The sequence below is a fragment of the Ostrinia nubilalis genome, chromosome 8 (genome assembly GCF_963855985.1).
Source record: "Ostrinia nubilalis chromosome 8, ilOstNubi1.1, whole genome shotgun sequence".
Classification (NCBI taxonomy): Eukaryota; Metazoa; Arthropoda; class Insecta; order Lepidoptera; family Crambidae; genus Ostrinia; species Ostrinia nubilalis.
In genome coordinates this window covers 5,425,745-5,452,035 of record NC_087095.1, presented here as the reverse complement: position 1 = coordinate 5,452,035, position 26,291 = coordinate 5,425,745, and the positions used below count along the sequence as shown (strand labels likewise).

The window sequence follows — 26,291 nt, the reverse complement described above, 5'->3', positions numbered from 1 at the left end:
GTCCATAAAGTTAATATAAAGAAAAAATGTTGTAGGTTAGGAAACTAGGGAATTAGGGATTTAGGGATACCTAGGGACTAAGTTCTATCCTATAGTATAATGTTCATGTGAAGCTAGCCGGTGCCTTTACATGAGACCACACTTCCACGCACTTAAATACATTATTATCACACTACATTAGTCGGCAGCTGCACAAAGTGTAAATGAAAATAAACACTTAAGGCAAATAGGTAACCTTTAATAATAATAATTACAATAATTTAATGCATTATATTATACAGTCAACTCTAAAATACTGTTATGTTTGATTCTTAATAAGACGTTTGTATACTGCATCACAGTAACCCGGTAACATTAAACGGGCGCGTTCGAACAAAACCACATTTATTCACTATTTCTCGGAAAGTTGTCTCTGGTCCTCTCGGGGCCAGATGGAGTGATCCAAGTGGGCTAAGTTTGCCCAGCCGTGGGCTCACCTGGGAGTTTGCCGTCGGCCCTCCTCGCTCACAAATAAATACTTAGTCCTCAATATTTACATCGTAATGATATGTACAACCACATCTATATTGTTAACTCTACTCGACGTACAGTCTAATTGCACTATCTAGTTTTCAATGACTCGTTGTTTAGTCTAGGGCTTCTTGGCCTGTCTTTGGCAAGAAGAAGCAGAGTATAGCAGCAACTGGAAGAGAAAAAATCGTGTTAGTATAATGAGGGCTATCGTTTTTATACTTAACAGTTGGCACCCCTGGCGATTGACAGGACCTTCTATTCTATTCTATTCTACTCTATTCTACCACTTTAGCACTCACCAGATGGTGCCACTGTCTTCGCTACTAGCAAGTGACAGGACTTTACTCTACAGTGAGCGCTAAAACGATAGCCCTCATTATTATTAAAAGTGCAGCATTTGGCCAATAAATGATGGCTATTCTGGCATAAAATAATGAGCTAAACCCTCTGGCATGTCGCTTTCAGGATAGGGTTCATTTTACGGTCTACACTGGTTTGGTAGTCAAGTGCTTCAGGCAAGAGAGATTAAAAGGGGTAAGTGCTTCATCTTATTTTTTAATTACTAAGTTCTGTTAACCCTGAAAGGTAAGCTACTCGTAAATATGCTTGTGTTTCGAGTGGGTTTACCACAAACTGACTCATGATCCAAGGAACGCGGGTTCGATCCCCGCCGCCGCTCGACTATTGTGTGGGGAACCCACTCGTTATCATTCGTCATCATCATTTCAGCCATAGGACGTCCACTGCTGAACATAGGCCTCCCCCAATGCTTTCCATGTTGATCGATTGGTAGCGGCCATCGGCTCAAAGTTGCACCGCGTGCTATGGAGAGGGCTATGCTTGGTGTTTTGCGAGATCGAATCAGAAATGAGGAGATCCGTAAACGAACTAAAGTCGCTGACATAGCCCGACGGATTAGCAAGCTGAAGTGGCAATGGGCAGGGCACATAGTACGCAGAACTGACGGCCGATGGGGCAGAAAGGTTCTGGAACCCACTCGTAACACAAGCATATTGAAATTTAGCTTAACACGAGGGGTTAAAAATAACTGCAACTTACTGAAGAGGAATGCTGAGAAGACTACGATGGGCACGACACAGTTGATGTCGATGAGGTAGCCGAAGGACAGGTTGCCGATGAGACCGCCGCCTCGCCCGGCGGTCAGGGACAGTGCTGCAGCCATTACCCTGGTAACAAGGAAGAAAGTATTTATCTACTATATAAAAATAAGTCGGGTTTTCCTTCCTGACGCTATAACTCCAGAACGCACGAACCGATTTCCACGGTTTTGCATTCGTTGGAAAGGTCTCGGGCTCCGTGAGGTTCATAGCAAAGAAAATTCAGGAAAATTTAACAAACGAAATTCCACGCGGGCGAAGCCGCGGGCGGAAAGCTAGTTCTATATATTCTATAGAATAAGGAGGCCATTTTCAGGGTATACACACTTCCCAAATGTAGCTTGCCCTACTAATACTATACTACTTATTTCGGCGCAACATATCGGTGGAATAAAAAACAGAGTTTGCCCTACTAAGTACTTAGGTCTTATTTGGGGCAACATAATTACCATATCGGCAAGTATAGAATATAACATCTACGTTTCTGTCGAAGGATTTATTTGACGGTCAATTATTCTTCTTTTGTGGGTAGACGCAACGTGTCCACGTTAATATCGGTGTTTGATATTTGCCTATAATTGGGCCATTCTTAAATTTGTGCCAATTTTTTTTTAAAAACTTTTTGCGATGTGTATCGAAAGTATAAACCAAAAGCATACTTTTGATGTATATGGACAACCTTAAAGCCCTCGGAAAGGAAACAAAATAGCCTACGTAAACACGGCTGTGACACTGCATGACACGGATGTGACAGTTTTACATTTTTACTGTAAATAATAATATTAATGTTGTTAAATTTATATCATAATAGTTTAAATTGATTAACAATAAAATACACTAAATTCGTTTCATCAACAAAGGTGTTATTTGGTAATATGTACTTTTTTCTGAACATCCAAAAATTTAATTAAAATTGAGATCAAAAATACCGTCAGGTAGTTAATATATCTACTAGATAATAAAAAAATAGACTTTTTATTATTGGCACTATCTGATCATGCTTCCGATATGCTACCTACATGGTTTCGATATGATAATGTGCTTAACAAATTAGTAAATCTTAAACACAGTAGGTACCTAATTGAGTATCAAATGAGATTTCTGTAGGATTCACATAACAGTTGGTTTTGACAACTTAAACATGTTTCATAGTCACCGTACTACTAAAAATATGGTTAATAGCAATTCCTTTTAAAACAACTCCGACCACCTCTGCAGGGCCTTTACCGGGAGCTGTCTCAGTAAAATTTGATATTACTGCAGAAATGAGAAAGTGCAATAATTTTTCCTTCGTGGCGTCTAGAAAATCATACTAGCGAAAAATAAGTAGGTACACTTACTAAAAGGCTACTCCTAAAAATTGCACAATACACAAAATAATTTAGCAGAACAACAAAAACTATTAAAATAATAAAAATAGAATGTCACAACCACGCGTTGTAATGTCACGACCATGTATTTAAATAGTTTGCGGTAGTGACACATTTTTAATACCATGGCCGTGACAATTTGGAACGTGTCCGATATATCCAAAAAACTATCTGTGAATTAGCAGATCTTGTGCAATTATCTGAAACTATACTGCATGAGGTACATAATTATGTTTTATACAATAGCGTGACATTGATACCTACCTTTAAAAATCGTACACGGGATGGACGTGTTATGGTTGTCCCTTTTTTCAAATAAATAGGAAATATTTTTTTGCGCCTCACTCACTACGTTCAGCCATTTGCAAATCTAATAAGATGACAATGTTACTGTTCTAAAAAAACTTAGCAAGGGATGTCAATATCAAAGATAGTTTTTTACCGAGTTACGCATATTTAAAGTGGCGCACGTGGTTGTGACACAAAAACTGCTTACACAATGTTTGGTGTTCAAAATCAAAAATGGTAATTATTATTGATATAAATTTTTAACAGTCTTATATAACATGTATTAATCTTGCATAATTACTGTAATATTTATCAAAATAACATAACATCTCTTCAGAAAAAAATATTGTATGTCCAAATCCGGGAATCTCACACTACACGGTCCGTGACATTTTGGACTTGTAACTTCTTTTTAATATTCTTCTAATAGTTTTATGATAAAAATGATATTGGGCCTAGTTAATAGAGGTATTTTACTAAGTAAATTAATATAAAGTGCACTGATTTTCTTTAAAAACATATGCTATTCTTACATCTCACACAAAAATGCGTAAGAATAAGAATGGCCCAATTGCAACTTAATTTAGAAGTAGATAAGTAACCCATGTAATGTTGATAAAGTTGAATGTTAACTACGTTTTCTCTGCGTCAATTGCATTCGTTATATTAATGTTGTAAGTAGGTAATGTGATAAGCTTACAGCTCATTAGAGGTATTAAGTGAACGTAGGTAGATAAATCTTTTGATTCAAGAGACTTCCAAATGTAAGCATGAGAAACTACAACCTAACCTAAATTTGTAGCTACAACCCGGTCGAGTTACTGCGCACCTCACTGGAATTTGACTCTATGTGTGCGAGCACATCTCTCTGCTTTCGCCCCGTTCGTATCAGAGCGTCGATGTGACGTCACGGCCGCCAGGTGCGTAACGCCAGTTAACTCGACCGGGTTTTTAAGTTATCTGCAAAATCAGTCCCAGAACTGCTCTTACCTAAGGTTCGTAGGGAACAAGTCGACCAGCACACAAAACACCAGACTGATGGCGAGCGAGGTCAGCGCTTCGAAGATACACGACAGAACCAGATTCTGTGTGGAGTTCTGCACGTAGTACAGGCCGACGGTCACCACGCCGGCGAAACCCAAACTGAAGACTGGAAGGAAAAATACGGTAAGTTATTATACACATTTTAGACTTTGTTTTTATAAGCTAAGGCTTAGAGACTGGGACTCATGCCCGTTTTCACCATCAATCCCTAATTTTTAAGTGACCCCTATCAAAACAAAATTCCTGTTATGTGTGACCATAGGAGTCACTTAAAAATTCAGGGATTGATGGTGAAAACGGGCATCAGTCCTTTAAAACCAGTCCCCTTGGCAACGGGTCGGGAGAGTCCAACTCTAAGGCTGAGATGCACCAACTCACTTTAACCATAACTTTAATAATAACCGGTATTTTTTGTATGGATTTTGACAAAATTTTGAAATTTTCCAAACTCGACATTCCGTCTATCGGGCTTCATAATTTGTAGGAGGTACAGTAAATAGACAGTTAGTGACACTCAAAGTGGCCAAAAAGTTGACAACGAAACCGTATTCCAATTGTTACAATGACTTTGGCTACTTTGAGTGTTACGAACTATTTGACGCTGACTGTACCGCTGCCACCGGTAACTTAATAGGTAAACAAAATTCTCGTATCGACAACAACAAATTGGTAATCATTTGGAGCCCTAAAGGCCGCCCAACCAGTTAGCAATATAAGGCAAAGGCAAGTGGATAAAGTGGTTGCCACACTCACTACACGAGCGTGTAGACTTGACCTAGGAAACCGATTTGGTCTGACCTTGAGGGTTTTGCTGTACGATCACCAGCAGGACGGTTTCATAACACCGATTCCGTATTTTCATCAGTAAGTTACAGAAGAATTAATCTGAGGATCGGACTTGCTAAGGAGTTCTATGTCGAGCAGTAGGTAGACTGACACTTAGTGGGCATTTGTTACCACGAATTAGTTGAGATAAACTTTTTGTGAGCTGTCTTTTTTTATGAACTTTTTATGAGCTGTCTTTACATTTCTTAACCTCTTTCCCATCTTGCAAGGTTCCAAGCATCCCACTAACGATGCTTGTTAATGAAGCAGCAAATTGAACGCACAGCGTTGAATAGAGCTCTGTGATTGGTTCGTGTGTCACCCTGTGCGTCAGACCTCATAATAGTGTATATGAATACGTACGTAAAACAGAGAGCTCATGCGTTGTAGGTACTTTTAATCCAAATAAAAAGATTATTCTATCATACTTACTCAAGAAGAATTTGGCTCCAAGCTTGTGTACGCACAGCGGCAGCCACAACGACGTGGGAATGCAGGCCAGACCGACGATCAGGGTGTGCATATAAACGCTGGAGTCGATGGTCTTCAGGCAATCGAAGGGATCTTCGGAAGCTTCATCGGCCACCACGATGCCGGACACGTCGCACACCGAAGCAGAGGTGTTGGGGAAACGGTGCTCGAACTCTTCGTAACGGTTGAACAGCTCAGGGAACCAGATCATTAGGGTGTAGTAACTGGAAAGAAGAAATATAGAATTCAATGGCGAACTTAGTTATTATGTTTGGTTCTAACTAAAAATTCCACCTCAAGCGTAAGGCCCAGAACAGACGGTGAAACGCAGCTGCAACGAAACTGCAACTGCTAGTTACTTTTGAGTTGCATCTAAGTTTCTGCCATAGCGTCCGTTGAGAGACCACACATGACGCGACCAGTTTGAAACTTTCAGTTTCAATTTCATTCATCAGAATCATCAGAAAGTTGCAGTTGCGTTTCACCGTCTGTTCTGGGCCTTAGTTTTACAAGAATGAGCTAAAAGATTTTGGGATGTAATAAAAACTTGCAAGTTTTGAGATTAATGTCCATTAGATAACGTTAACATTAGCACTCGTAGTTGTTTTGACAATAACTATTTCGTTTGGCTCTACCAGATAAGTAGAAAAAAAGCTAACATTAGACACTAAGATGAATTTTAGATTGAGAAAAACGATTTTAAGTTTTGGGATCAATGTCCATTGATGACATTTTTAGTTGTTTGGACAGTGTTAATTTGTGTAATATCCATGCAATCAGTTACAAAGCGAAGTTTTTTCAGTAATACCCGAAAGTACAATAACTATCTAACAATAAGTTGTTACTTAGTATTACCATTTCGGACGTTACGCTACGTTTGCTTGAGTTCTTACGTTCTTATGTTTAATGAATGTAAGCCTACGTAATGAGTATGTCCCACTTCTATAATATGGTTGAAGACCGCTCAAGAAAAGCAACAAAAATATCTCTACACGTGAAGTCGGAAAATCTCAGCATGTTTACATAGGTGAGACTTGCCACATGGAGGAGTTGGCCTTCGATTAGTTCTACGATACGATATAATCACTCAATAGGTCACTTTAACGAGCGATTAACATAGGTAATTGTCTTACAATGATGTGTTTTGAGCCAAACAACGGTGTAGCCGAAGGAAGGGGGCAACTGTTCAGTTACGAACGACAATTGAAATATTTATTAAAGATCATTAGTAGGTACCTAGGTACCTACTATGTTTGTAGTTACAGGTTAATACACAAGTAGGTAACTAGCGTAAGCAATTTCCAGGTATCGATATGCTTGTGGTAAGTGGGCGCACTTTCATAGCCTAACGATCGACGGGAATCGAACTTAGGTAAAGTCCTCTCGAATCGGCAGTCGAATCAAACTTATTAGTAATCTGTGGTCTAATGCTTAAGTTAATTATTTCAGTTCCTTGTTGTAGTCGGGTTAGGGTCAACAAGTTGGGCTATTGTTGCCTCTAAATAATCTAGCGGTCTAATAAATAAACTATAGCGGACACCCGCGACTTCGTACGCATGGATCCCGTTTTACACCCTTAGGGGTGGATATTCGTTAAATCCGTTCTTAGTGAGCACCTACGTTCAAAAAGGAACCCCCATGCAAAAGGGACTCCTAGCACTTGTAGTTTCTGAGATTTCGTGATGAGTCAGTAAGTCAGTCAATCAGTCAGTGAGACCTTTCGCTTTTATAAATAAAAAGCTTTCCGCCCGCGGCTTCGCGCGCGTGGATGACTGAACCCTATGTTTTTCCAAAATAAAATTTAGCCTATGCAACTCGTGGATAATCTAGCTTTCGAATGGTGATAGAATTTTTAAAAACGGTCCAGTAGTTTTTGAGCCTATTCATTACAACCAAACAAACAAACAAAGTTTTCCTCTTTATAATATTAGTGTAGATTATGTAAATAGGTTCATTGTTATTTCTTACCTCGTAGTTAATCCGAATTGGATGATGCAGGTGAGAATGGTGTACTTGAGGTAGGGGGGTCGGCAGAGAGCCTTGGTCTGGGTCCAGATCTCGGAGAACAGCCGCTTCAGGTCCTTGGGCTTGCGCATGCTGAGACTCCTGACAGATTTCTGGGACACCTGGGAGGCGACTGACACGGTGCGGACTTTCTCTTTGAGACTTTTGATCTGTAAAGAGGAAATAAAGTCATTAGTACCTAGCTACTCAATTAGTTAATTGCCTTCGTCTTGGACTGTTTCTCTATTTCAGGGCTGAGATACAAGAAAGTAGGGAGACAAAGTGGTGGATATTAATTATCGTATGGCGGGATCTTTGTTTTTATGTTATTTTCTCTCATGAAGAAACATAGCCATTGACTCCCCTCGAATGAATTTGCTGGAAGCCATTTGGTAAAACCTATTTCAGTTCAGTTTACATTCAAATATTTTTACCGGGTAGTTGTCAGGATCATCGCCTGTGTAACTAAGGTGAACGAATGCAGATTGCACCAGAGTTTCGGTTCGTGTCCTTTCGACCCTTTTATAATCAACATACGAGTATCTTACCGGGTAGTTGTCAGGATCATCGCCAGTGTTCTGTCTGTAGATTTCCTTGAGCACGTGCAGGGCGTCGTCGTAGTCTCCGCACTCCATCATGAACTTGCATAAACTTAGGAGTAAGAATGTGCACCACCTTTGTTTCGGTCTTTCTTCTACAACAAAAATATCTTACCGGGTAGTTGTCGGGATCATCGCCAGTGTTCTGTCTGTAGATGTCCTTGAGCACGTTCAAGGCGTCGTCGTAGTCTCCGCACTCCATCATGAACTTGGGGCTCTCGGGGAAGGAGAACAGCCAGAAGCCAAGCATCAGCGACGGCACGCCGCACGCCGCCACGAACCAGTTCCAGGAGTCGTATGAGAATGCTCCGCTTTCCATTCGGATGCCGGTGATGGGGATGATTCCCCACGCGATCACTGAAGGGAGAATAGTCATTATTATTATAGATAACTACCATAGTATTAAGCAATAGGACCACCAAAATTTTACAACCCATTTTGGTGGTCGTCACCTTTATTTACTTAGTTTGGGATCATCATCATGGTTCCTAACAATGTTTGGTCTTTATTCATTAATTTTAAATTAAATTAATTAGGTAAGTGTTACTAATTTGTTTCACTTGGAGCAAACATAAGTTTTTTTTTATTATCTCAATATGTGTTTTTTACGTTAATTAGTGGTTACCACGAGAGCTAAATTACGCGTTGAATTTACGCAAATGCAAATAGTCACTGTTTGAAAGATGTTGCTAAATTTTACATAAAAGTGGTGCTTACGGGGCAGTAAGATGACACCCAGAGTCCAGAACATTTCCATCCAGCAGAGAATCTTCTCTCTGTACTTGGTAGCTTGGAACTCTCCCAGGTATGGGAAACAGATACCCATGGCTCCGGCAACGCTGTAATGGAAAATACAATATTTTAAAGTAAATCACATAAACTAAATGAATCCATATTACGTAGATGAATAACCTCTCTGTATTGACTGAAACTGGGGTAGGTATAATTCTGATGTGGGTATTGATAGAACTTCGAAATACAGATCAGTTTGATTTCATTAGAGAAAAGTACGAATGCGATATTTTGTGTCATGATCTCTTGCATGAGAATCGCCCCCCAGTCATTATCACAATATAAGTATCCTTTGTTTCATGAATTGTATACAATGATTCAACACTCAATAATGGCAAAGGTATTCTATGTCAACCGTAAAAAGCAAGAATTTAAATGATGACTGATAACAACTTCGCAGTGGCCGTTATGTGGTAAAAAGTTAGTAACACTAAAGTTTATGTAACGTACCTAATTTTTTGTTCTGATAACTAAGTAGGTGTACCTAACGACACTAAGCATGTTTTTCAACCATGACATGTTAAATTCAAATTCGTGGGATTTTACTAATTATTCGTACAAGATACCCGTTACGATCGTTTAACTTCTTTAACCGCACTCTATAATTAATTATTTTCAAATAGTTATTTTATCGTTAATCGGTTTTTATTATCATATTTTGAATTAAATAAAGTATTTGTATTATGAGTTGACGACATCGCGTCCACCCATTTATCATTTAATTGGTTCATGTGGGAACCGCGCACCATTATTCGCTTGGATCACAAGTTGTGCCATTGTTCGGCAAATCGTCCCGACAATGAGACGTGTAGCTAAGCCAGTTAATTAAAGACGTATCTGCTTCTAAATAACGTGCAGTCACGTGTATCTACACAAGGATAGGACCTTTTCTTTGCCACGCTTTGCGGATCATAAACTATCCATACCTACATAGCTTAGAAAGTAAACAACGAAACCTATTGATTTTAAGTCATTGTTGTCTCGTAGTTTTCGAATATGCTCTAATTAATATTGGTGCCAATTGCCGGAGTCATGCTTATAATTTTAGTTAGGTAAGGTAAGTGCCCCCTACTTCGGTATATTAAGGCTCTTACGACTTTAACATTTTATTTAAAAATAACCAAGCATGATATCAGTATGAAAGCTTTTGTATGCTAAAGTTTGGTCTTTTGACAGTAAGTTAATACATCATTTATAGTTATATAGTTTGAACTTTTTTTTATATTAATTGTTCTGCGGACCTCTTGTTTGGATCCTGTTTCGTGATAAAATTTTGCTCTGTTTCTAAGTTCGACTACCCCCCCCCCCCCCCCTCCTCCCCATAATCCCACCCCTGGAACTGTTTCAAGTGAGGGTAGCCCCCCCCCCCCTGAAAATAACCCCAGATACGCCAATGACGCATAATAAAAAGTAAGTAATTAATTAATTTCTTAGGTAGGTAAGTATTAAAAACTAAAAAATATGTCGATTTCTTTAATGGTATGTGTCATAGAAGTACCTAACACCATACATTTATATATCACGAACTTGGAAAAAAGTAACAATAATACGGTTCCTTGTTTCGTGATACTGATTATTCCAAATTTCCCAAGTAAAATTCATGGATTATTGTCAAATTGTGTCAATTAACTATTATCTATCCCATATACAATACAAATAAACAAAGATAAATAAAACAAATCGAAATAAAACCAAAATTACGCTGGTACTACTTATGCTAATTTATCTTAAAATTGGTCATTTATGTGAACTTCAAACTCGTGTCATATAAATTCTAGTGAACGAAACATATACCGAATTTAGGTCATGAGACACTTAAATAAATGCATTATTTGTTTCATAACTTACATTTAAATTAGCATAAATAATTATTTAAAAACCAAGCATCAAAATGTTATCCATAATATCCTTGAATCGGTAGTGTCACGAAATAGGGGACACCCGAAAAATAATATGTACGCTATTTCGTGAGTCAATTAATCGCAATTTTAAAGGAATTCTAAGTTTTCATATAACTTTTTTTTAAGCCAAATCAATTGTCAACGAACACTTGAAACCACTATTACAAGTTTTATTTAATGGACGTTCCTTCGCCTTTTTATAAGCTTAAGAAGTTGGAGCGCTAACCTTACGGTGAGAGCAACCTTTGCAAGCCGCACGGATGTTTTTGTCTCTCTGAGAGTTTGAAGCTTCGTATTGCTCTAATTTTTGGCGCCACAATGTTGGTACTTGGTTTTTTAGATAGCTTAACTAACAGAGTTTTTGTAGTAACGAAGAATTTTTATAAATAATATTCCATTTGCTTATTATTTGAGCTAGAAAAAAAACTTACGAACTTACGTACTATCACGAACTAGTAGCCGTTTACCTTACTTGGGATTACTCTAATTTACTAGAGGCAAATGGGAATTGGCCTTTATCCACAGTCCGGCAACAGAGAAGTTAGGGAGGCCTGATGGTTGCAAAGTCCCTGGACACAGATAGGTAATTAATTATGAATAAAAATTGGATTCCAAAAAAAATATACAGGGTGTTAGGTAAATGGGTATATGAGCCGACACTAGCCCATGTTAACATGGGCATATAAATGGTATGGTGAAGTCAGAAATTTGATATCATTTTATTTTTTTTTAATTTTCATACAAAATAAATTTTATGAAATCCGATTTGTATGAAAATTAAAATAATTAAAATGAAGATATCAATTTTCTGACTTCACCATACCATTTATATGCCCATGTTAACATGGGCTATTGTCGGCTCATATACCCATTTACCTAACACCCTGTATAGTAGGTAGTTTATGAAAAGGTATTTTTTGGCAACAATTGATATTGATATAGGATCTGTGTAGATGCATTAATCTCCGATAACTTAAATCGGAATTCGCATTGTGGACAGTGCAGTGCACTTGACACAGTTACGCTGTCGAAATCTAGAAGTATGGGCAAAAATGTACCCCGGCTCACCTTTCACACTTCAATGAAAACATGTTCATTTACATTTTGATAAAAACAAGGGTCTTCTGCTTTGCTCGTGGTATTTGCGTTCAAGCCAATAAGTTTTAAAAAATAATGCCCTAGTTTGTCTTTGGAAAAAAGTATCTTCCGTTAATCTTGCCCACGTTTGACCCACGGACTTATTGTGTAAAAATATTATGAAACATGCTACAAAGTAACATTTTTGAAGTAATGGTTTTAGGAAAGAAACCAAAAATTTTATAGACACTTCATATTTCCTTCATTTCAGTTTACTTAAAACTGCGGTTAAAATGTCAGTTTTTCGTTCAGCGGTTTTTTAGTTGATAATAGTCAAAATCTTTGTACCTACCTATTTAATTTTTTCATATCACAGAAACTTACGCAAAACCGTTGACGAATCGGCAAGCCATGAAGATGGGCAGGATCTGGACGAAGGACGACAGGATTCCGACGAAGCCGTCCATCAGTAGTGTGGAGACCAGCACCACCTTACGGCCCTTGGTGTCGGCCAAGCAACCCCAGAAGTATGACCCGATCACCATACCTGGGAAAAATGACGTAGGATTACATTAATGCAAGGTGTCCCAAACATTTTTTACAGTGACACTCTTGGAATTTTGTCATTTATTTGGGACGCCCCCATGATCAAAAGCTGCCTATCATAACAGAACGCCCCAGGGCATCGCGTTCGCGGCTCACAGTTTGGGTAGCACTAGCCCTGCACTAATACATTTATGGGTCTAGTTGAAGTTCATCATTTGGAAAACAAACAATGTAAAAGATGGCATAGCAATGTTAAACGATTCCATCAATCACAACTTGATGAATGCAGGATCGCGTTTGTGAACGTGCAGACTGATGTATGCTTTAAGTTATTCATTAACTTTTCCCTTTCAACACGTGTTAATCATGTGATAATCAATTGCCTTATTACATTATAGTTTATGGAATAATTCCCTCTTCACGCTTCCTCTACTACTCTTGCCCTGATAGGCTGTCCTCCGCGCCAAAATAAAACAGGATCTTTAAGGGTCCATCCAAAACCAACATTGCCAGTATAGGCATCGCTACTAGCCTGCTAGTTAGACCCGGGGGAAAATTTGTTAGATAGACCAAAAGATTACTATCACGGATGATGATGATGAGAGTGTCTCCGACAGAGCACGTGAAATCTATTTCCAACTGAACGGACTTCACTGAGATAAAGTGATACGTCACAAGGGTAATCGATTCGCAATAATTAATATCTACACAATGGCAAACGTGACAATTTGCGTTCATAGGAAAGAAACGGTAAGTGCTACGCAATTAAATGCCAGTTATCTGTTTTAACGAATATATTTTCTTGTAATAAAAGTCAAGTACCTAAGACGCATAATAATACACATTTAGATAGCTACTTGGAATAAATTTTACAAATTGAAAGACCATGGTCGTGGGCCTCGTGGCATTACTGAGATGCAACGCCACTATGCTGAGTGGCCCACCTTTTCAGTATCATGTGTATGTATGTAGTTATGTCTGAACAATTTTTTTATCTGTAGGTTTTTAGAAAAAGGGACTAATCAGATCAGCCTAAAATTTTCTCAATTTTGTCTTCTTTTAATGAATAAAGAAAAGGTATTAATGACAATAAAGCGAAAAAGACATCGGTTGATCTGTTAAAATTCATAACAGTATTCTGGAAACGGTATAGTTTGTAATCAAGTGCAAATTCTAAAAGATATAAGGTAGGCATGATTTGATTGTTCTGAAGTCAAGATTCATCTTTATCATCATCATCAAGTCAGAAGCTATCATCAAAAGTCACTCACCCAACATAGGCGCGGCGGTGAGCCAGCCCTTGTCAGCGGAGGTCATGCGGAAGTCGCATGTCGCTGAGGGCAGCACGAACGATACGATGGTGATCCCGATGGCGGTGTTCGCGTAGATCAGCCCCGTCACCGCCAGCAGGCAGAAGTGGAAGCGGCCGAAGCCTGCAACAGACAGAAGGGTTAATACAGTTCTTTATTAACATATGGCCATCAAACCTCCGGGGTTTTCTGTGCCAATGTCACGTGGAAATTGATGTGTAAGGCTGGTTTTAGTGTCACGCGGACCGTCCGGTGCGGACCCGCTCCGCACGGCCAATCTGTATGAACTTCTAGGGAGCGTTTTAGAGTAATGCGGTCCGGAGGAACCGCTCCGCTCCCTAGCAGTTCATACAGATCGGCTGTGCGGAGCGATCCGCACTAACAGTCCGCGTGACACTAAAACCAGCCTAATACAGTTGAGTGACCACGGTCGGGAAGACGTAGCGTGGGCAGGCCTACTACGTGGACCGACGATCAGGTAAAGATCGCTAGAAGATAAATTAAAAATTTAAATTAAGAATCTGGATGCGGGCAGCGCAGGACCGGTCGTTATGGAAATCCTTGAGGCCTTTGTCCAGCAATGGACGTTTTTTGGGCGAACGAAAGACCGAGTTGTCGCAGGCTGCTTAGCACGAGGTAGGTAATATTGTAGGGTTAAGCTCGGCTGAAGCTTGCAACATTCTATAGGGTTTGGTATTGCCACCGAAGAACGCGTGGCACGAGGTAATAATGTAATGGTTAAACTACTGGTTTGCACGAAGCGAAACTTTCGACACTATGTGTAATTTGGTGAAAATATTAGAATTAGTCTGTTGCTGCTGCTGCTGAATGTGTTAATCTCGTAATTTTCACATACTTGACATACTCTTCAAGGGTGGAATTGCTTCCATCTTTTAAATAACGGGATATTTAAGTCACCATCCGCCCATAGGTATATTCCTATCTCATTTGTTAGTTTTGTTTCGATACTTTTTAAACCGGATTAATATTAAATTCAAATGAAAATGTTGAACAAACGAGTCATCTGACTGTTAATAGATACAGATGTTACCAAATTTATTTAAAGAAAATGGGAGTAATGAACAGCCGTCGATTAATGAAGTTGATAAATTAACATCTTTTGTCAAAGTGCCAAATGCTTTCTCAGGTCTTTTGATTATTTCACTTGTATTTTTGCATTAAACTACTAGTTCTATTGTTTGTTGTATTGTGTAGAAGACGACAGTAATTGAAAAGTAAAATTAGTTTAGGTAATATTAAATGTAATAAATTATTCGGGACTTACCTGTGGCAGAGATCGCAGCCTCAAAGTCTGCTCCATGCTCCAAGAAGTCTAAACCTGCAAAATGAATATGAAAGTCAGTATTTTATCCTTGATCATCTATTGTAATCCTATCATTTTAAATAAGTAACTTAACTGATAGAACAGGTCGTAAACCTCTCCTCTCTATTATTAAAGTTCCTTTATTTAATTCGGTATCTTTTTGAAAAGCCATTTCGTAGAATCATGCTGTCTATTCGACAGTTAGCACTAAACAGTCAGAATTAAAGGCTGAAATAAATGTTTACGCGGATGACTAAATAACAATTGCATATCGTGCTAATGTACGTATCTGCCGTCTCTAAATACTTGTGATTGGCACGCTCTCGTATTGGCATTCACCAATAAACGTACGTCCTCAAATTGGTGATCGTCGTCTGTCAAAATTATGCACGCCACTATCGACCGAATGTTCTTTGTGTATGAAAGAATACGGCGTGCGCGCGATTGACAGTTCGCATAATTAGTAATTTGAGTGACTGCGAGAGATGACTTTTCTCGATGTATGAATATTGAACTACCCTCACGTGACAAACTTGAAATACTGCGTGACTTATTTTTTAAAGCAGGGTCATAGCACTACCATGCACCTTTGTTGAACTGCCAAATTAATTTATGGAAAATGATCTGGGACTAGCAATTTTTTTTAAATTTTAGCACACAAAATATTTACTGGAAATATTTACAAATTACAATATCTTTAATTTCGGAAAAAATATGTTTGTCTGTGGTTAATGCTTACAATAACAAATGACAATAAACAGTAGAAGAAATACCTACCTACTTCTTTTTTAACATGAACATGAATAAGTTTTCATATTTTTCGGCTTTCAGGGGTTTTCAAAGGAAGTTATCAAAAGCGATAGTAGGTAGGTTAGTAGTTTAACCGCCAGTAGGTAGGATTAAGATGACATGGAAAATTCGTCAGACGAACAAAACAATCTTGTTTATGAGTTGTTTTGATAAAACCGTGGTAGCTTGCCGTAACCCTTATTGATAGTGTCACATTTCAAGTGTTTAACCGAATGTGTTGTTGACTAACAGCTTTTATCTCGATATTGTCTATTGGTTAGTCAAATGATAAATGCTTAACTGCAGTCTTTTGTTCTTAGTTCCTGATAAATGCCAAGATTATATTTTCGCAATTCTGCATTTGAAGTTTGATGATAAAAATAAAGTCAAGTGGGGACACATAATACCTATTTATACTTATTATGATGCAAGCCTATTGTTACATTCTATTTCTTATTGCGTTTTAACAAAATTTATTAGTAGGTACTATGTTAAACGGACTTTCATTTACGGACTTATTTTTTGTAGTAGGCGGATATTTTTAAATCGATTTACAAGAGCACTACTTAGTATGAGATGACTAAAACCCACCTTATGTAATAAACGACATTCATTACCTAACATTGGTAACATGGGAGACTTTACGAGCAAGATTTTTTTTAAACGTCCTCGCTACTTTTTTGAAGTGTAACTAGTCAAGATATACAGGGTGTTAGGTAAATGGGTATATGAGCCGACACTAGCCCATGTTAACATAGTCATATAAAGGGTATGGTGAAGTCAGAAAATTGATATCTTTATTTTAATTATTTTATTTTTCATACAAATCGATTTTATGAAATTTATTTTGTATGAAAATTAAAAAAATTAAAATGATGATATCAAATTTCTGACTTCACCATACCATTTATATGCCCATGTTAACATGGGCTAGTGTCGGCTCATATACCCATTTACCTAACACCCTGTATAAAACAGTTGGATTTGCATACGTTACCAGAAATAATTTATCACTTTTAACTAACCATTAGTCTTAATCTAATTACGTTTAGTTTATACAACTTGTAAGTGGTTCTTACCGCTTTGTAGTCTGAAAAATTTTAATATCGAAAAAAGCTTTTTTAATTTACTTAGTTGAAAACTTGCCAGGTTTTCACTGAAATAAAGCGTTATAAATAAGTGTTGGTTGTGTCTATAAATTATTGACCTATAATGTCAACTAAAACAATTAATGCACTGATAAAATAAATTCCCATGTAGGTATTAGGAGGTAAGTAGGTAGGTGTTATGAGTAAAAGATAAAATAGACATTAATCATTTTATGCAACGACGTGCATTCTAAAATGTTTTTGTTATCATATGCAGGTTCAAATCCTGCTTGCTAGAAGCATGTTTGTTCAATTTATAAATACATTGATTGTACAAAAGGTTGTTCAAATATTTTCAGCTACATCTCAGTCATCACTATCTTATCGTCTTATCTACAGTGCAGTAGTTCTGTGTGCCGACTGGTTAATCAATTAGACAATGAACATGAAGGCTTCAGTCATAAATAAATCACCCAGTAAACCCTGTGACATGTCGCGCAGGGCTGCCATTAGAATCATGAACTTTCATATTTTCCCGAACGAAATAAAACCTACCTATTGTTACCGTGAAGCCAAGAAAAGCCAGTTTATGAATATTCAGCAATATTTCTTTTTTGAAATTTGTAATTTGTCATTTATTGTGTTACGAACAATAAAGGATATTATTATTATAATATTTGCGAATTCATACGGGCTATGCTCGGAGTCTCCCTGCGTGATCGAATCAGAAATGAGGAGATCCGCAGGAGAACCAAAGTAACCGACATAGCTCGCAGAATTGCTAAAATCAAGTGGCAGTGGGCGGGGCACATAGCTCGTAGAGACGATGGCCGTTGGGGCAGGAAAGTTCTCGAGTGGCGACCACGGGCTGGAAGACGTAGCGTGGGCAGGCCTCCTACTAGGTGGACCGACGATCTGGTAAAGGTCGCGGGAAGAGCCTGGATGCGGGCAGCGCAGGACCGTTCACTGTGGAAAACCTTGGGGGAGGCCTTTGTCCAGCAGTGGACGTCATTTGGCTGAAACGAAACGAAACGAATTTGCGAAATCATACAATATACCTATTACCGTCGTACAGACGCACCACGTGAATTTTATTAAACACTGTATCTTATTTTAGTTTAGTCGATTGTGCATAAGAAATGTAAGTTGGTATTTCAGGTAGGTAAAGTTTTATGTGCTATAGGTTTAACATAGCTACTTTATCTGAAAAATGATTGGCATTAAGTGCACCGATTGAATTTTTGCTGTATGTACAGTACAGGTATATATTTCTTAACAAGCAATCCTACATTTAAAGCACAATTTTGAAAACCACACCCGACGCTTTCCGGACGCCTGAAACTTTTCGGGGAAATCGGATTTTCCCGGATGGCAACCCTAACCAGAGTTTATACATTGGAGCGTTTTTATCAGCTCCTTGTGTGCGGTGTTCTTTACTGAGATAATAAACGACAATGACATGGTCAATTTAATTATTATGGCATTGTGTATTATAGAGCGATTTCGAAATGTGCCACTGGATTTGGTTATTGTAAATATTATAAACTTAATGAGATTACTAATACTTTTAACAGCTCGTCAAATATTTGAAGAGTGAGACGTAATAAACATGAGAACTCCATAAAGTAGTTTCATCTGAAAGATTGATCGTAATAAAATGTGATTTGGGCTTACTTTTTCTGCACTTTAACTTCAAAGCAACTTAAATCTCCATTGCGATAAATAGAAAATACCTTATTAAATACCTTTTTACTAAGTAGCTAGTAGGTACTTCGTATACCTAGGAATCGAGTCCAGGTTCCGGGTTGTCCTCTAACACAAGACTACGATGATGATAAATTAATGGTAGTAAGCTAAACGCTAAGGCTAAACGTCAAAAGCTTTAAGTGCAGTACCTGAATTGCTAGTAAAAATTACCAACTGACCAAATAAGGTTTTCTTTGATGATTTCGAAAGCTGACAACATTTTTTTTAAATTATGGAAAACAACATTTTCTATTTTGCATTTCTTATTTTTTTTTTGTTTTCGTGGCTTCTGGCCAGTGTCAAGCTAAATTTAATTAAATATCTTTACATTTTGAAAAAAGAACATCGAATTTGCGTTTTCTTTATGATTGCACATTGTTTCTTGCCAGTGTTATTACGCATACGGTTATCAATCGTAATTCGTAGCTCAATCGAAGGTTCCGCGGGGCAGGATAGCGACGTAACGTATGCAAATGGTGAGTGACATTGCACGAAGGTTGCCCCTTACACGGGCGCTGCGCACAGGGATACGGAACCCACGGTCACCAAACATTTTGGAGTGTGGAATTACTCAACTTTTTACGTCAAAGAACTGACTGAATGTTATATCACCATAGAGACAGGATCGAATTAGTAAAAGTGTAGTATATTATTAATTCATTAAGAGTAGGCGCACACCGTTGATTTTTAGTTGGCCGATAGTTGTGCCCGATTATATTGTATGAAGAATCGGCCAAATCGTATCGGCGTAGTGTGCGCACTCCCATACATGCCCTTACTGATCAACTGCCCGACTAAACTATCGGCCGACGAAAAATCAACGGTGTGCGCCTACTCTAAGAGGTACGGATTCATAAGACTGTCTGTTTCCACGAACAGAATATTAAAGCCATGAAGTTCCGAAAGCCGAAAGAGACTTCTGCTTTGCAACTTTTTCTATTAGGCAAACTTCAATTGATTACTACAAACATTCAAAATCCAAAATCTGTCTAGCTAGAGAATCAAACCGTTCGCTAGAATTATTTCAAAAGATTACAGATGCTTGTAGTTAGAAGTTTTAAACTTAAATGAAAAATTGTAACTCAAAATTTGTGCTCCGACTGGGTCTTAGTTTGATGCTAAACGATTCGTGTAGGTAGAGCAATGAATTGATTTAAGTAGGTATACCACTTAATAAATTCATAATACACAAAACAACAAAGACGCATTGAGAATCAATTTCGTGGTGACAAAAATCTGTTGCAAATTGATAGCACCTAATTATTTCCTACTTAACATTTGAATGTGTTATTAATTACCTCATAAGTACGTAAGTACGCGAATTTTTAGCGGTACAAATTCAGATTGATGGTAATCGATTACTGCAATGACGGACTTGGTGAGTGTGACGGAGGTTGTGCTTGCTTAAATTATTTTAGCATACCTAATAATATACCTACTTAGTCTGTAATTCTAGATAGATATACATAAGTACCACTTTATAAATGTCTCTATGAAAATATTCAGTTGAAGAAATCTGAGTCTCTTCTGCAAATCTCATTTTTGTGGGCTTACCTTACCTAGAATAATTGTTGTTTACAAACAACGGCCTACGTGATATTTTCATGGATTCAAGAAAAACAATTGAAGTAAGTTTTTAAGGTGCACGTGCACGCGTTGTCTATTAGATTTCCCGCCAAATTATATGTCATTTTCTTTATTTCCTGGCTGCGAAATAGGTTGCATAGTAATACGTGTTTTGAGAGTTTTATTATGAAAAGTAGCTTGTACCTAATCTGTGGTTCCTACGACTTAAAAAAACCATTACTTTTTCTATAACTTTTTCTATTGTGATGGCCTTGTATCTCTACTATTTTAATTCTGATCTTGTTTTGATATACACTGAGATAACGACACATGGGTCGGATTAATTCTAATGGGCCCAAAGTGTGCTCGAACGGAGACTTTTGATTAGCGTGAGCTCTTCAATTAAGAACATTAATTATTAGGCCAAGATGTAATCTATCTCAGCAGCTGTGAGATGGCAAACTTTAATAATCCTTTGTTAATACACAGTATTGTTGGCATTGAAATGTTAATAAGAAGCTTCTCTAATGGCTTCTTATGCCAGAGTTAAAAAAACACGTATAATATTGCCAAAAGAAAAAATGCTTAAATGCTTAAAAAGCTTAATTTGAAGACTGGGACTGTGGGCCCAGTCGACGAAATATCTCCTGACTTTTATGGCTGTAGCGAAAGGATCACGAAATATGTCTACACCCATTTTCTACAGGTCAGGACCATTTTACTCTTATAAGTCAAGGGATAGTACAACATGATGCGTCATACGTAGATCCATCAATGTCGGCACTATCAAAGTTTTTGAGACAATATCAAGAAGATGAAAATAAAGTTAGGTCCTTGAGATACAGTGATAACGTTAAGGATTCGTCATTCGTTGGGTTTTGCCCGACTTTAGCGCAGATAGTCTACTAATAGGCGTGAAATAGATAAAGTGCATTTTGTCTTAGTAGATGAACATGAAAAATAGAACTGTTTTATTTTTAGGCTTATTTAAAGCCTTCGGAACGGAACGGATCGCATAAAAACTTTCCTTGTTACCGATCTTCAAAACATTTTGACGAGGGACTCGCGACTTAAATCATTTTTTTGTTAGTCTCTCAAGCTCAATATTTTACTGCTTCTACACCTATTTAATTTTATGGTGCTAGATGAAAAAAGAAGTATCTTGCTTAGGCTCTATTGGCGCATCCTTGACTTGGCTTATGTCCAGCAGTGGACCAGAATTGGTCGCGGAAGTCTAAGGCTACGGCCGGATACTCGCGACACCCCCACTCGGGCGATGACGGAACGCCGCGGAGGTTTTGCGGGTATACCCCATCCTTTTCAGGACGGAGCAGCGCCCTTTTCAGGGCGCCGGGAGTCCCACACACCACCTTGTTCCCCGGCAGTGTTGACGGTGCGCAACGCATTTCCTCCGCAACAAAAAATAGTGGACCAGAATGGACTGAAACGCTGATAGACGCTAACAAGGATAATTTTAAAAATTCTAAATCCACTTTATTAAAAATTCATTGAACATGAATTACAGGAATACCAAGTTCTAGGTAACCGTTTACATGTAATTTTTCTGCAACTCTATGCGGGTAATTATGCACTGATTTGCAATTAGTTCATGGGTTGTAGATAAGTAGCATCATTATCATTGAATTGTCTGCAAATAATGCTACCGGAAACGAGGCGACGTGCCAGTGAACCTTGTCAAACTGTCAAATCCTTTATTTGCACGTTTGAACAGCTTAGATGAAATAAGAACTGTTTATTTTGTTATTAAGATCGCGTTTCGTTGAACGAGTTTCAGTAAATAAATTACGTGTAATTCATTAGAATTGGAATTGTAGACTTGTTTATGTACCTACTACGGAAGTATTAATCAGAGAGTATTGTGTTTCCTGAAAGAATTTACTAATACTAAATTTTAAAAAGTATCATAATATTTATTTTAGATATTGAGACAAATTGTAAAATAACGTTGTTATTGTTCCCATTTATCTATCACTTGTGGGCAACAATTTAGACCTCGGTTTACAAATTATGGTGTCTGAATTTATGAGCCGCCATTAAGCGTCTGGCGTGACTCTTTTGTCTTAATGAAAGGGAGCAAACACCCAAAGTAATTTTACACTTTGTATGTGTCCACTATCTGGGAATCGATTGGTGGAGAAATCCAGTGGAAGTCTTCACCACTGAACCATAGAACACTTGATAAATATTGTACTGAAGACTGAAGTTCATTCATCTAACTATTGTGCAATTATTTTGTTATGATGCACTATAAAATAAACTCTAATCACGATTTAACCATGATCTAGATGTTGTTCAAATAAAATTAATTATGGGGTAATAATTAAAAGAAACTATTATAGAATTAACTTTACTGATAGAATATCTAAGAGTGCAAATAAATTACAAGTAGTGGCATTATAAAATTATAAATAGTCAAAACCTGACAAAAACATCGTTAAATTAAATCAAAATTCCTCTAGTTATGTTTAATTAAAGAATTCTTGCGGAAACAATTACGTAACATAGATAGCGAGGACGTTAATATGATCTTTTTATACTGTAAATATTTTCGATTTTTTTGCCAAAAAATTATAAATAAAAATGACATTGACTTAGAACGTGGGATACAGAAGTGTCCTTACAGTGCAGTGGTAATGAGAAATAACAACACATTACCTTAATACTTTAGTTTTAACTTGATAACGTTTCGCATAATTTGGTAAGGCTACAGTATTTTAGATTTACATTATCTATTTTGCATAGTAATGAGCATTACTTGGCAGTTAGATCTGTATTTACGACACTCAAAATTCAATTCAATTTCGAGTGTACATTGAGGCATTTATTGGTTGAATTTCAATATTGAAACCAATAAAATAGATTTATTATGCGTTGAATCGTCAAAATTCAATTCAATCAGGACACTCGTGTGGTTTTGTATTACGAGCCTTAGAGGACAATTTAAAAGAGTAGAGGTCACGATACCATACAGGGAAAACTAATTTTCAGCCGTGACGTCTCTTCGAAAGGTAAAAGCCTGTGTCTTAGAGGCAATTTCAAAATACTTAAATAATGAAAATTGATCCGTAGATTCAATACCTATTTTATTTAAAAACTGACTTGTTTTCTTTCTAAGCAATCATAAGTCTAGTTTTTCACTTAACTTACATTATAAACTCTACAATTTATATCGTCTCAGTACATATTTTGCGATACTCAAGGAAAAAGAAAATTAATTAAACCGGTGTCTTCATTTCCTTACTTGCTTGAGTGCCATTAATAGAATATTTTATGGAATGCTTAAGTTACATGGAAATCCATTCGAGGAAAGCAAAAAAAAAAGGAAGAAAATGGTTGTGAAATTTTCGAAACTGGATCATAATTATATCCCTGAAAATCATGTTACGATAACAATTTTTACCGCTATGTGGCACAACCTTTAGTCTTTCTCACAAAAGAGTTTTCAGGAGAGAAAACCTGTTTTTTATCCTTTTCATAAGAAGAAGGAAAAACTGTATCAGGTAAACTAATTAAGTTGAGTTTACATTTTATGTTTTTCTTCTGCGCCTCAACCATATTAAATTGTATAGAGTTTTGTTTGTTCTATGTAATAATTTAAATGCTAATAATAAATGGAACGATTCTTTCGAAATGTGGCATTGTTCTATTTTATGACACAACGAATAACATACTGAGAATTACACATGATTCTATGTTTACGACCGTCCTGAAAAAATATTATGTTACGGACTATTAAATGAAATATTTATATTAATTAATGGTTCATTTGTTTCATAAAGTCAGTCATGTTGGTTTCTATAAAATACTTGGTTAACGAACAGTTTAGTTCAATGTACGCTAGGGTTTTTTAATGACATAAGGATTATGATTTCTGTTAAGACAAAACAGTTAGGTACTCGTCAGCCTTTGAAAATGTAAATTTTCATAGTCCTCCGTGCCGTACTCATAGATTCTTTAAATCTATTCATAATTTATCAGCCTGGTACCTTAGTACGGTTTGTATTTGTAAGTTTGTGTCAATATGAACAAGTAATTTCGCGGTGAGTGACAGCCGTGCAGTTTTCAATTTTCAAAGCGATTTTGGACAAATTCGTTGACATTTACGGTACCTGAAATGCTATTGTGTGTGTATCTGTATCATTTCGAGTCAAGTCATTTCATCATCTCAAACTTTTGACAGATTTGACTGTACCAATTTGAGAAACGTTGCCGTTTATCGCCAGTCAATTGTTTAGACCCCTTCTGTTTAACGTTTTGGATGCAATTTAGGGATTCGCGACGTAGGTTTTATTTAATTGATTATGTTTTAATTACATACGATACATACGATATTATGTTTCTTTTTTTTTTCACAATTGAATCAGTAGGTAAATTATAGTGAGAAGAAACACTTATCGTTATTGATAACTCAATATAAAAGCCACCAGAAAAGCCTTTACAAATGTAACAGTCACATCTGTAGAGTCCTGAAAAAATTAAAAAAAAAACTTAAACTCACCCATTTTGGCTAAAACGTCAACACTTTCACTTTAAAATAAAGTCCGTTGAGATCACGTATTGAGATAATATGCCGCGGACCAATTTACATCGTCACCCAGCGAGGATGTGAGCGCTGCGGTACCGGCGCGTGCGCAAAGCCCAAGGATTCCGCGTGGTGCCTACAGAGGCTTGTGTGCGAATGGCGCCTCGCCACTTGCACTCGACGAGGACTCCTTCTGTTGATAACGATAACGATCGCTCATCTCTCGCTATCTGACGGTGACCACGATCCATCTCCAGCGTGACTGCTGTGTCGTCAGATCCTCCCTTATATAACTCTTATGTAACTTGCCGAAATATTTCGGCAATTTCGGAAATCGTTGTAGAGACTCCGTTAGCAGTTACACCCAATTCGACAACGCGATTAGATGCGGTTGATTGAATGAGGATTATATTCGTCATAAAATCACGTGCTCTGGTAAACAAAGATGTTTAAAACCATTAGCAATTTGTTTTACTTATGAAAACATAAACAGATACCTTAAAATTATAACTATTTTTAAATTCGTACATACTACACTGAAGGTTAGAGTAATCTCCACTGATACTTCAGGTAAAAGCAAATAAATGCTTACAAATGAAACAATACTGACTCTAGTCCACCTATAAAAGTAATAATGATCATCATCATCATCATCATCAATAAATTAAAACCCGATTATTACCTCTTGCTAAGAAAGCAATCGATTACAATGGTATATTTATGTTTCAAGTTGATTTAGAAACAATGCTGCTGTGATATCGTCGTTTCAGCCAAATGACGTCCACTGCTGGACAAAGGCCTCCCCCAAGGTTTTCCACAATGAACGGTCCTGCGCTGCCCGCATCCAGGCTCTTCCCGCGACCCTTACCAGATCGTCGGTCCACCTAGTAGGAGGCCTGCCCACGCTACGTTTTCCAGCCCGTGGTCGCCACTCGAGAACTTTCCTGCCCCAACGGCCATCGTCTCTACGAGCTATGTGCCCCGCCCACTGCCACTTGATTTTAGCAATTCTGCGAGCTATGTCGGTTACTTTGGTTCTCCTACGGATCTCCTCATTTCTGATTCGATCACGCAGGGAAACTCCGAGCATAGCCCGCTCCATCGCCCTTTGGGTGACCTTGAGCCTTCTTATGAGGCCCATAGTAAGCGACCACGTTTCGGATCCATATGTCAACACTGGCAACACACACTGCTCGAAGACTTTCGTCTTGAGACACTGCGGTATTTCGGACATGAGTATATGGCGAAGCTTCCCGAACGCTGCCCATCCGAGTTGGATTCGACGATTGACCTCTTTCTCGAAGTTGGACCTACCTAACTGGACTGTTTGTCCCAGGTATACATAATTGTCGACAACTTCGAGTGTAGAGTCTCCAA

General features: G+C 37.7%; 1 protein-coding gene across 1 annotated transcript; it reads right to left on the bottom strand.

The window, feature by feature from the left end:
* Positions 1-217: 217 nt before the first annotated feature.
* Positions 218-25,082, bottom strand: LOC135073797 (synaptic vesicle glycoprotein 2B-like). Its single transcript, XM_063967975.1, has 11 exons — positions 24,891-25,082; positions 15,144-15,197; positions 13,820-13,981; positions 12,387-12,549; positions 8,950-9,071; positions 8,348-8,589; positions 7,598-7,803; positions 5,591-5,853; positions 4,280-4,439; positions 1,573-1,700; positions 218-682 (listed from the first exon to the last, which is right to left on the bottom strand). The coding sequence occupies exons 1-11, from the start codon at positions 24,892-24,894 to the stop codon at positions 627-629; spliced, it is 1,560 nt and encodes a 519-aa protein (XP_063824045.1). The 5' UTR covers positions 24,895-25,082; the 3' UTR covers positions 218-626.
* Between the last annotated feature and the right edge of the window lie 1,209 nt (positions 25,083-26,291).

Bases quoted from the DNA above. Each gene is read 5' to 3' on its own strand.
- LOC135073797 (XM_063967975.1), bottom strand. The intron at 9,072-12,386 runs GTAAGTTTCTGT...TTTCCATTACAG, and splicing joins CGATTCGTCAACGGTTTTGC to CGTTGCCGGAGCCATGGGTA. The intron at 8,590-8,949 runs GTAAGCACCACT...TTCTCCCTTCAG, and splicing joins GGGTGTCATCTTACTGCCCC to TGATCGCGTGGGGAATCATC.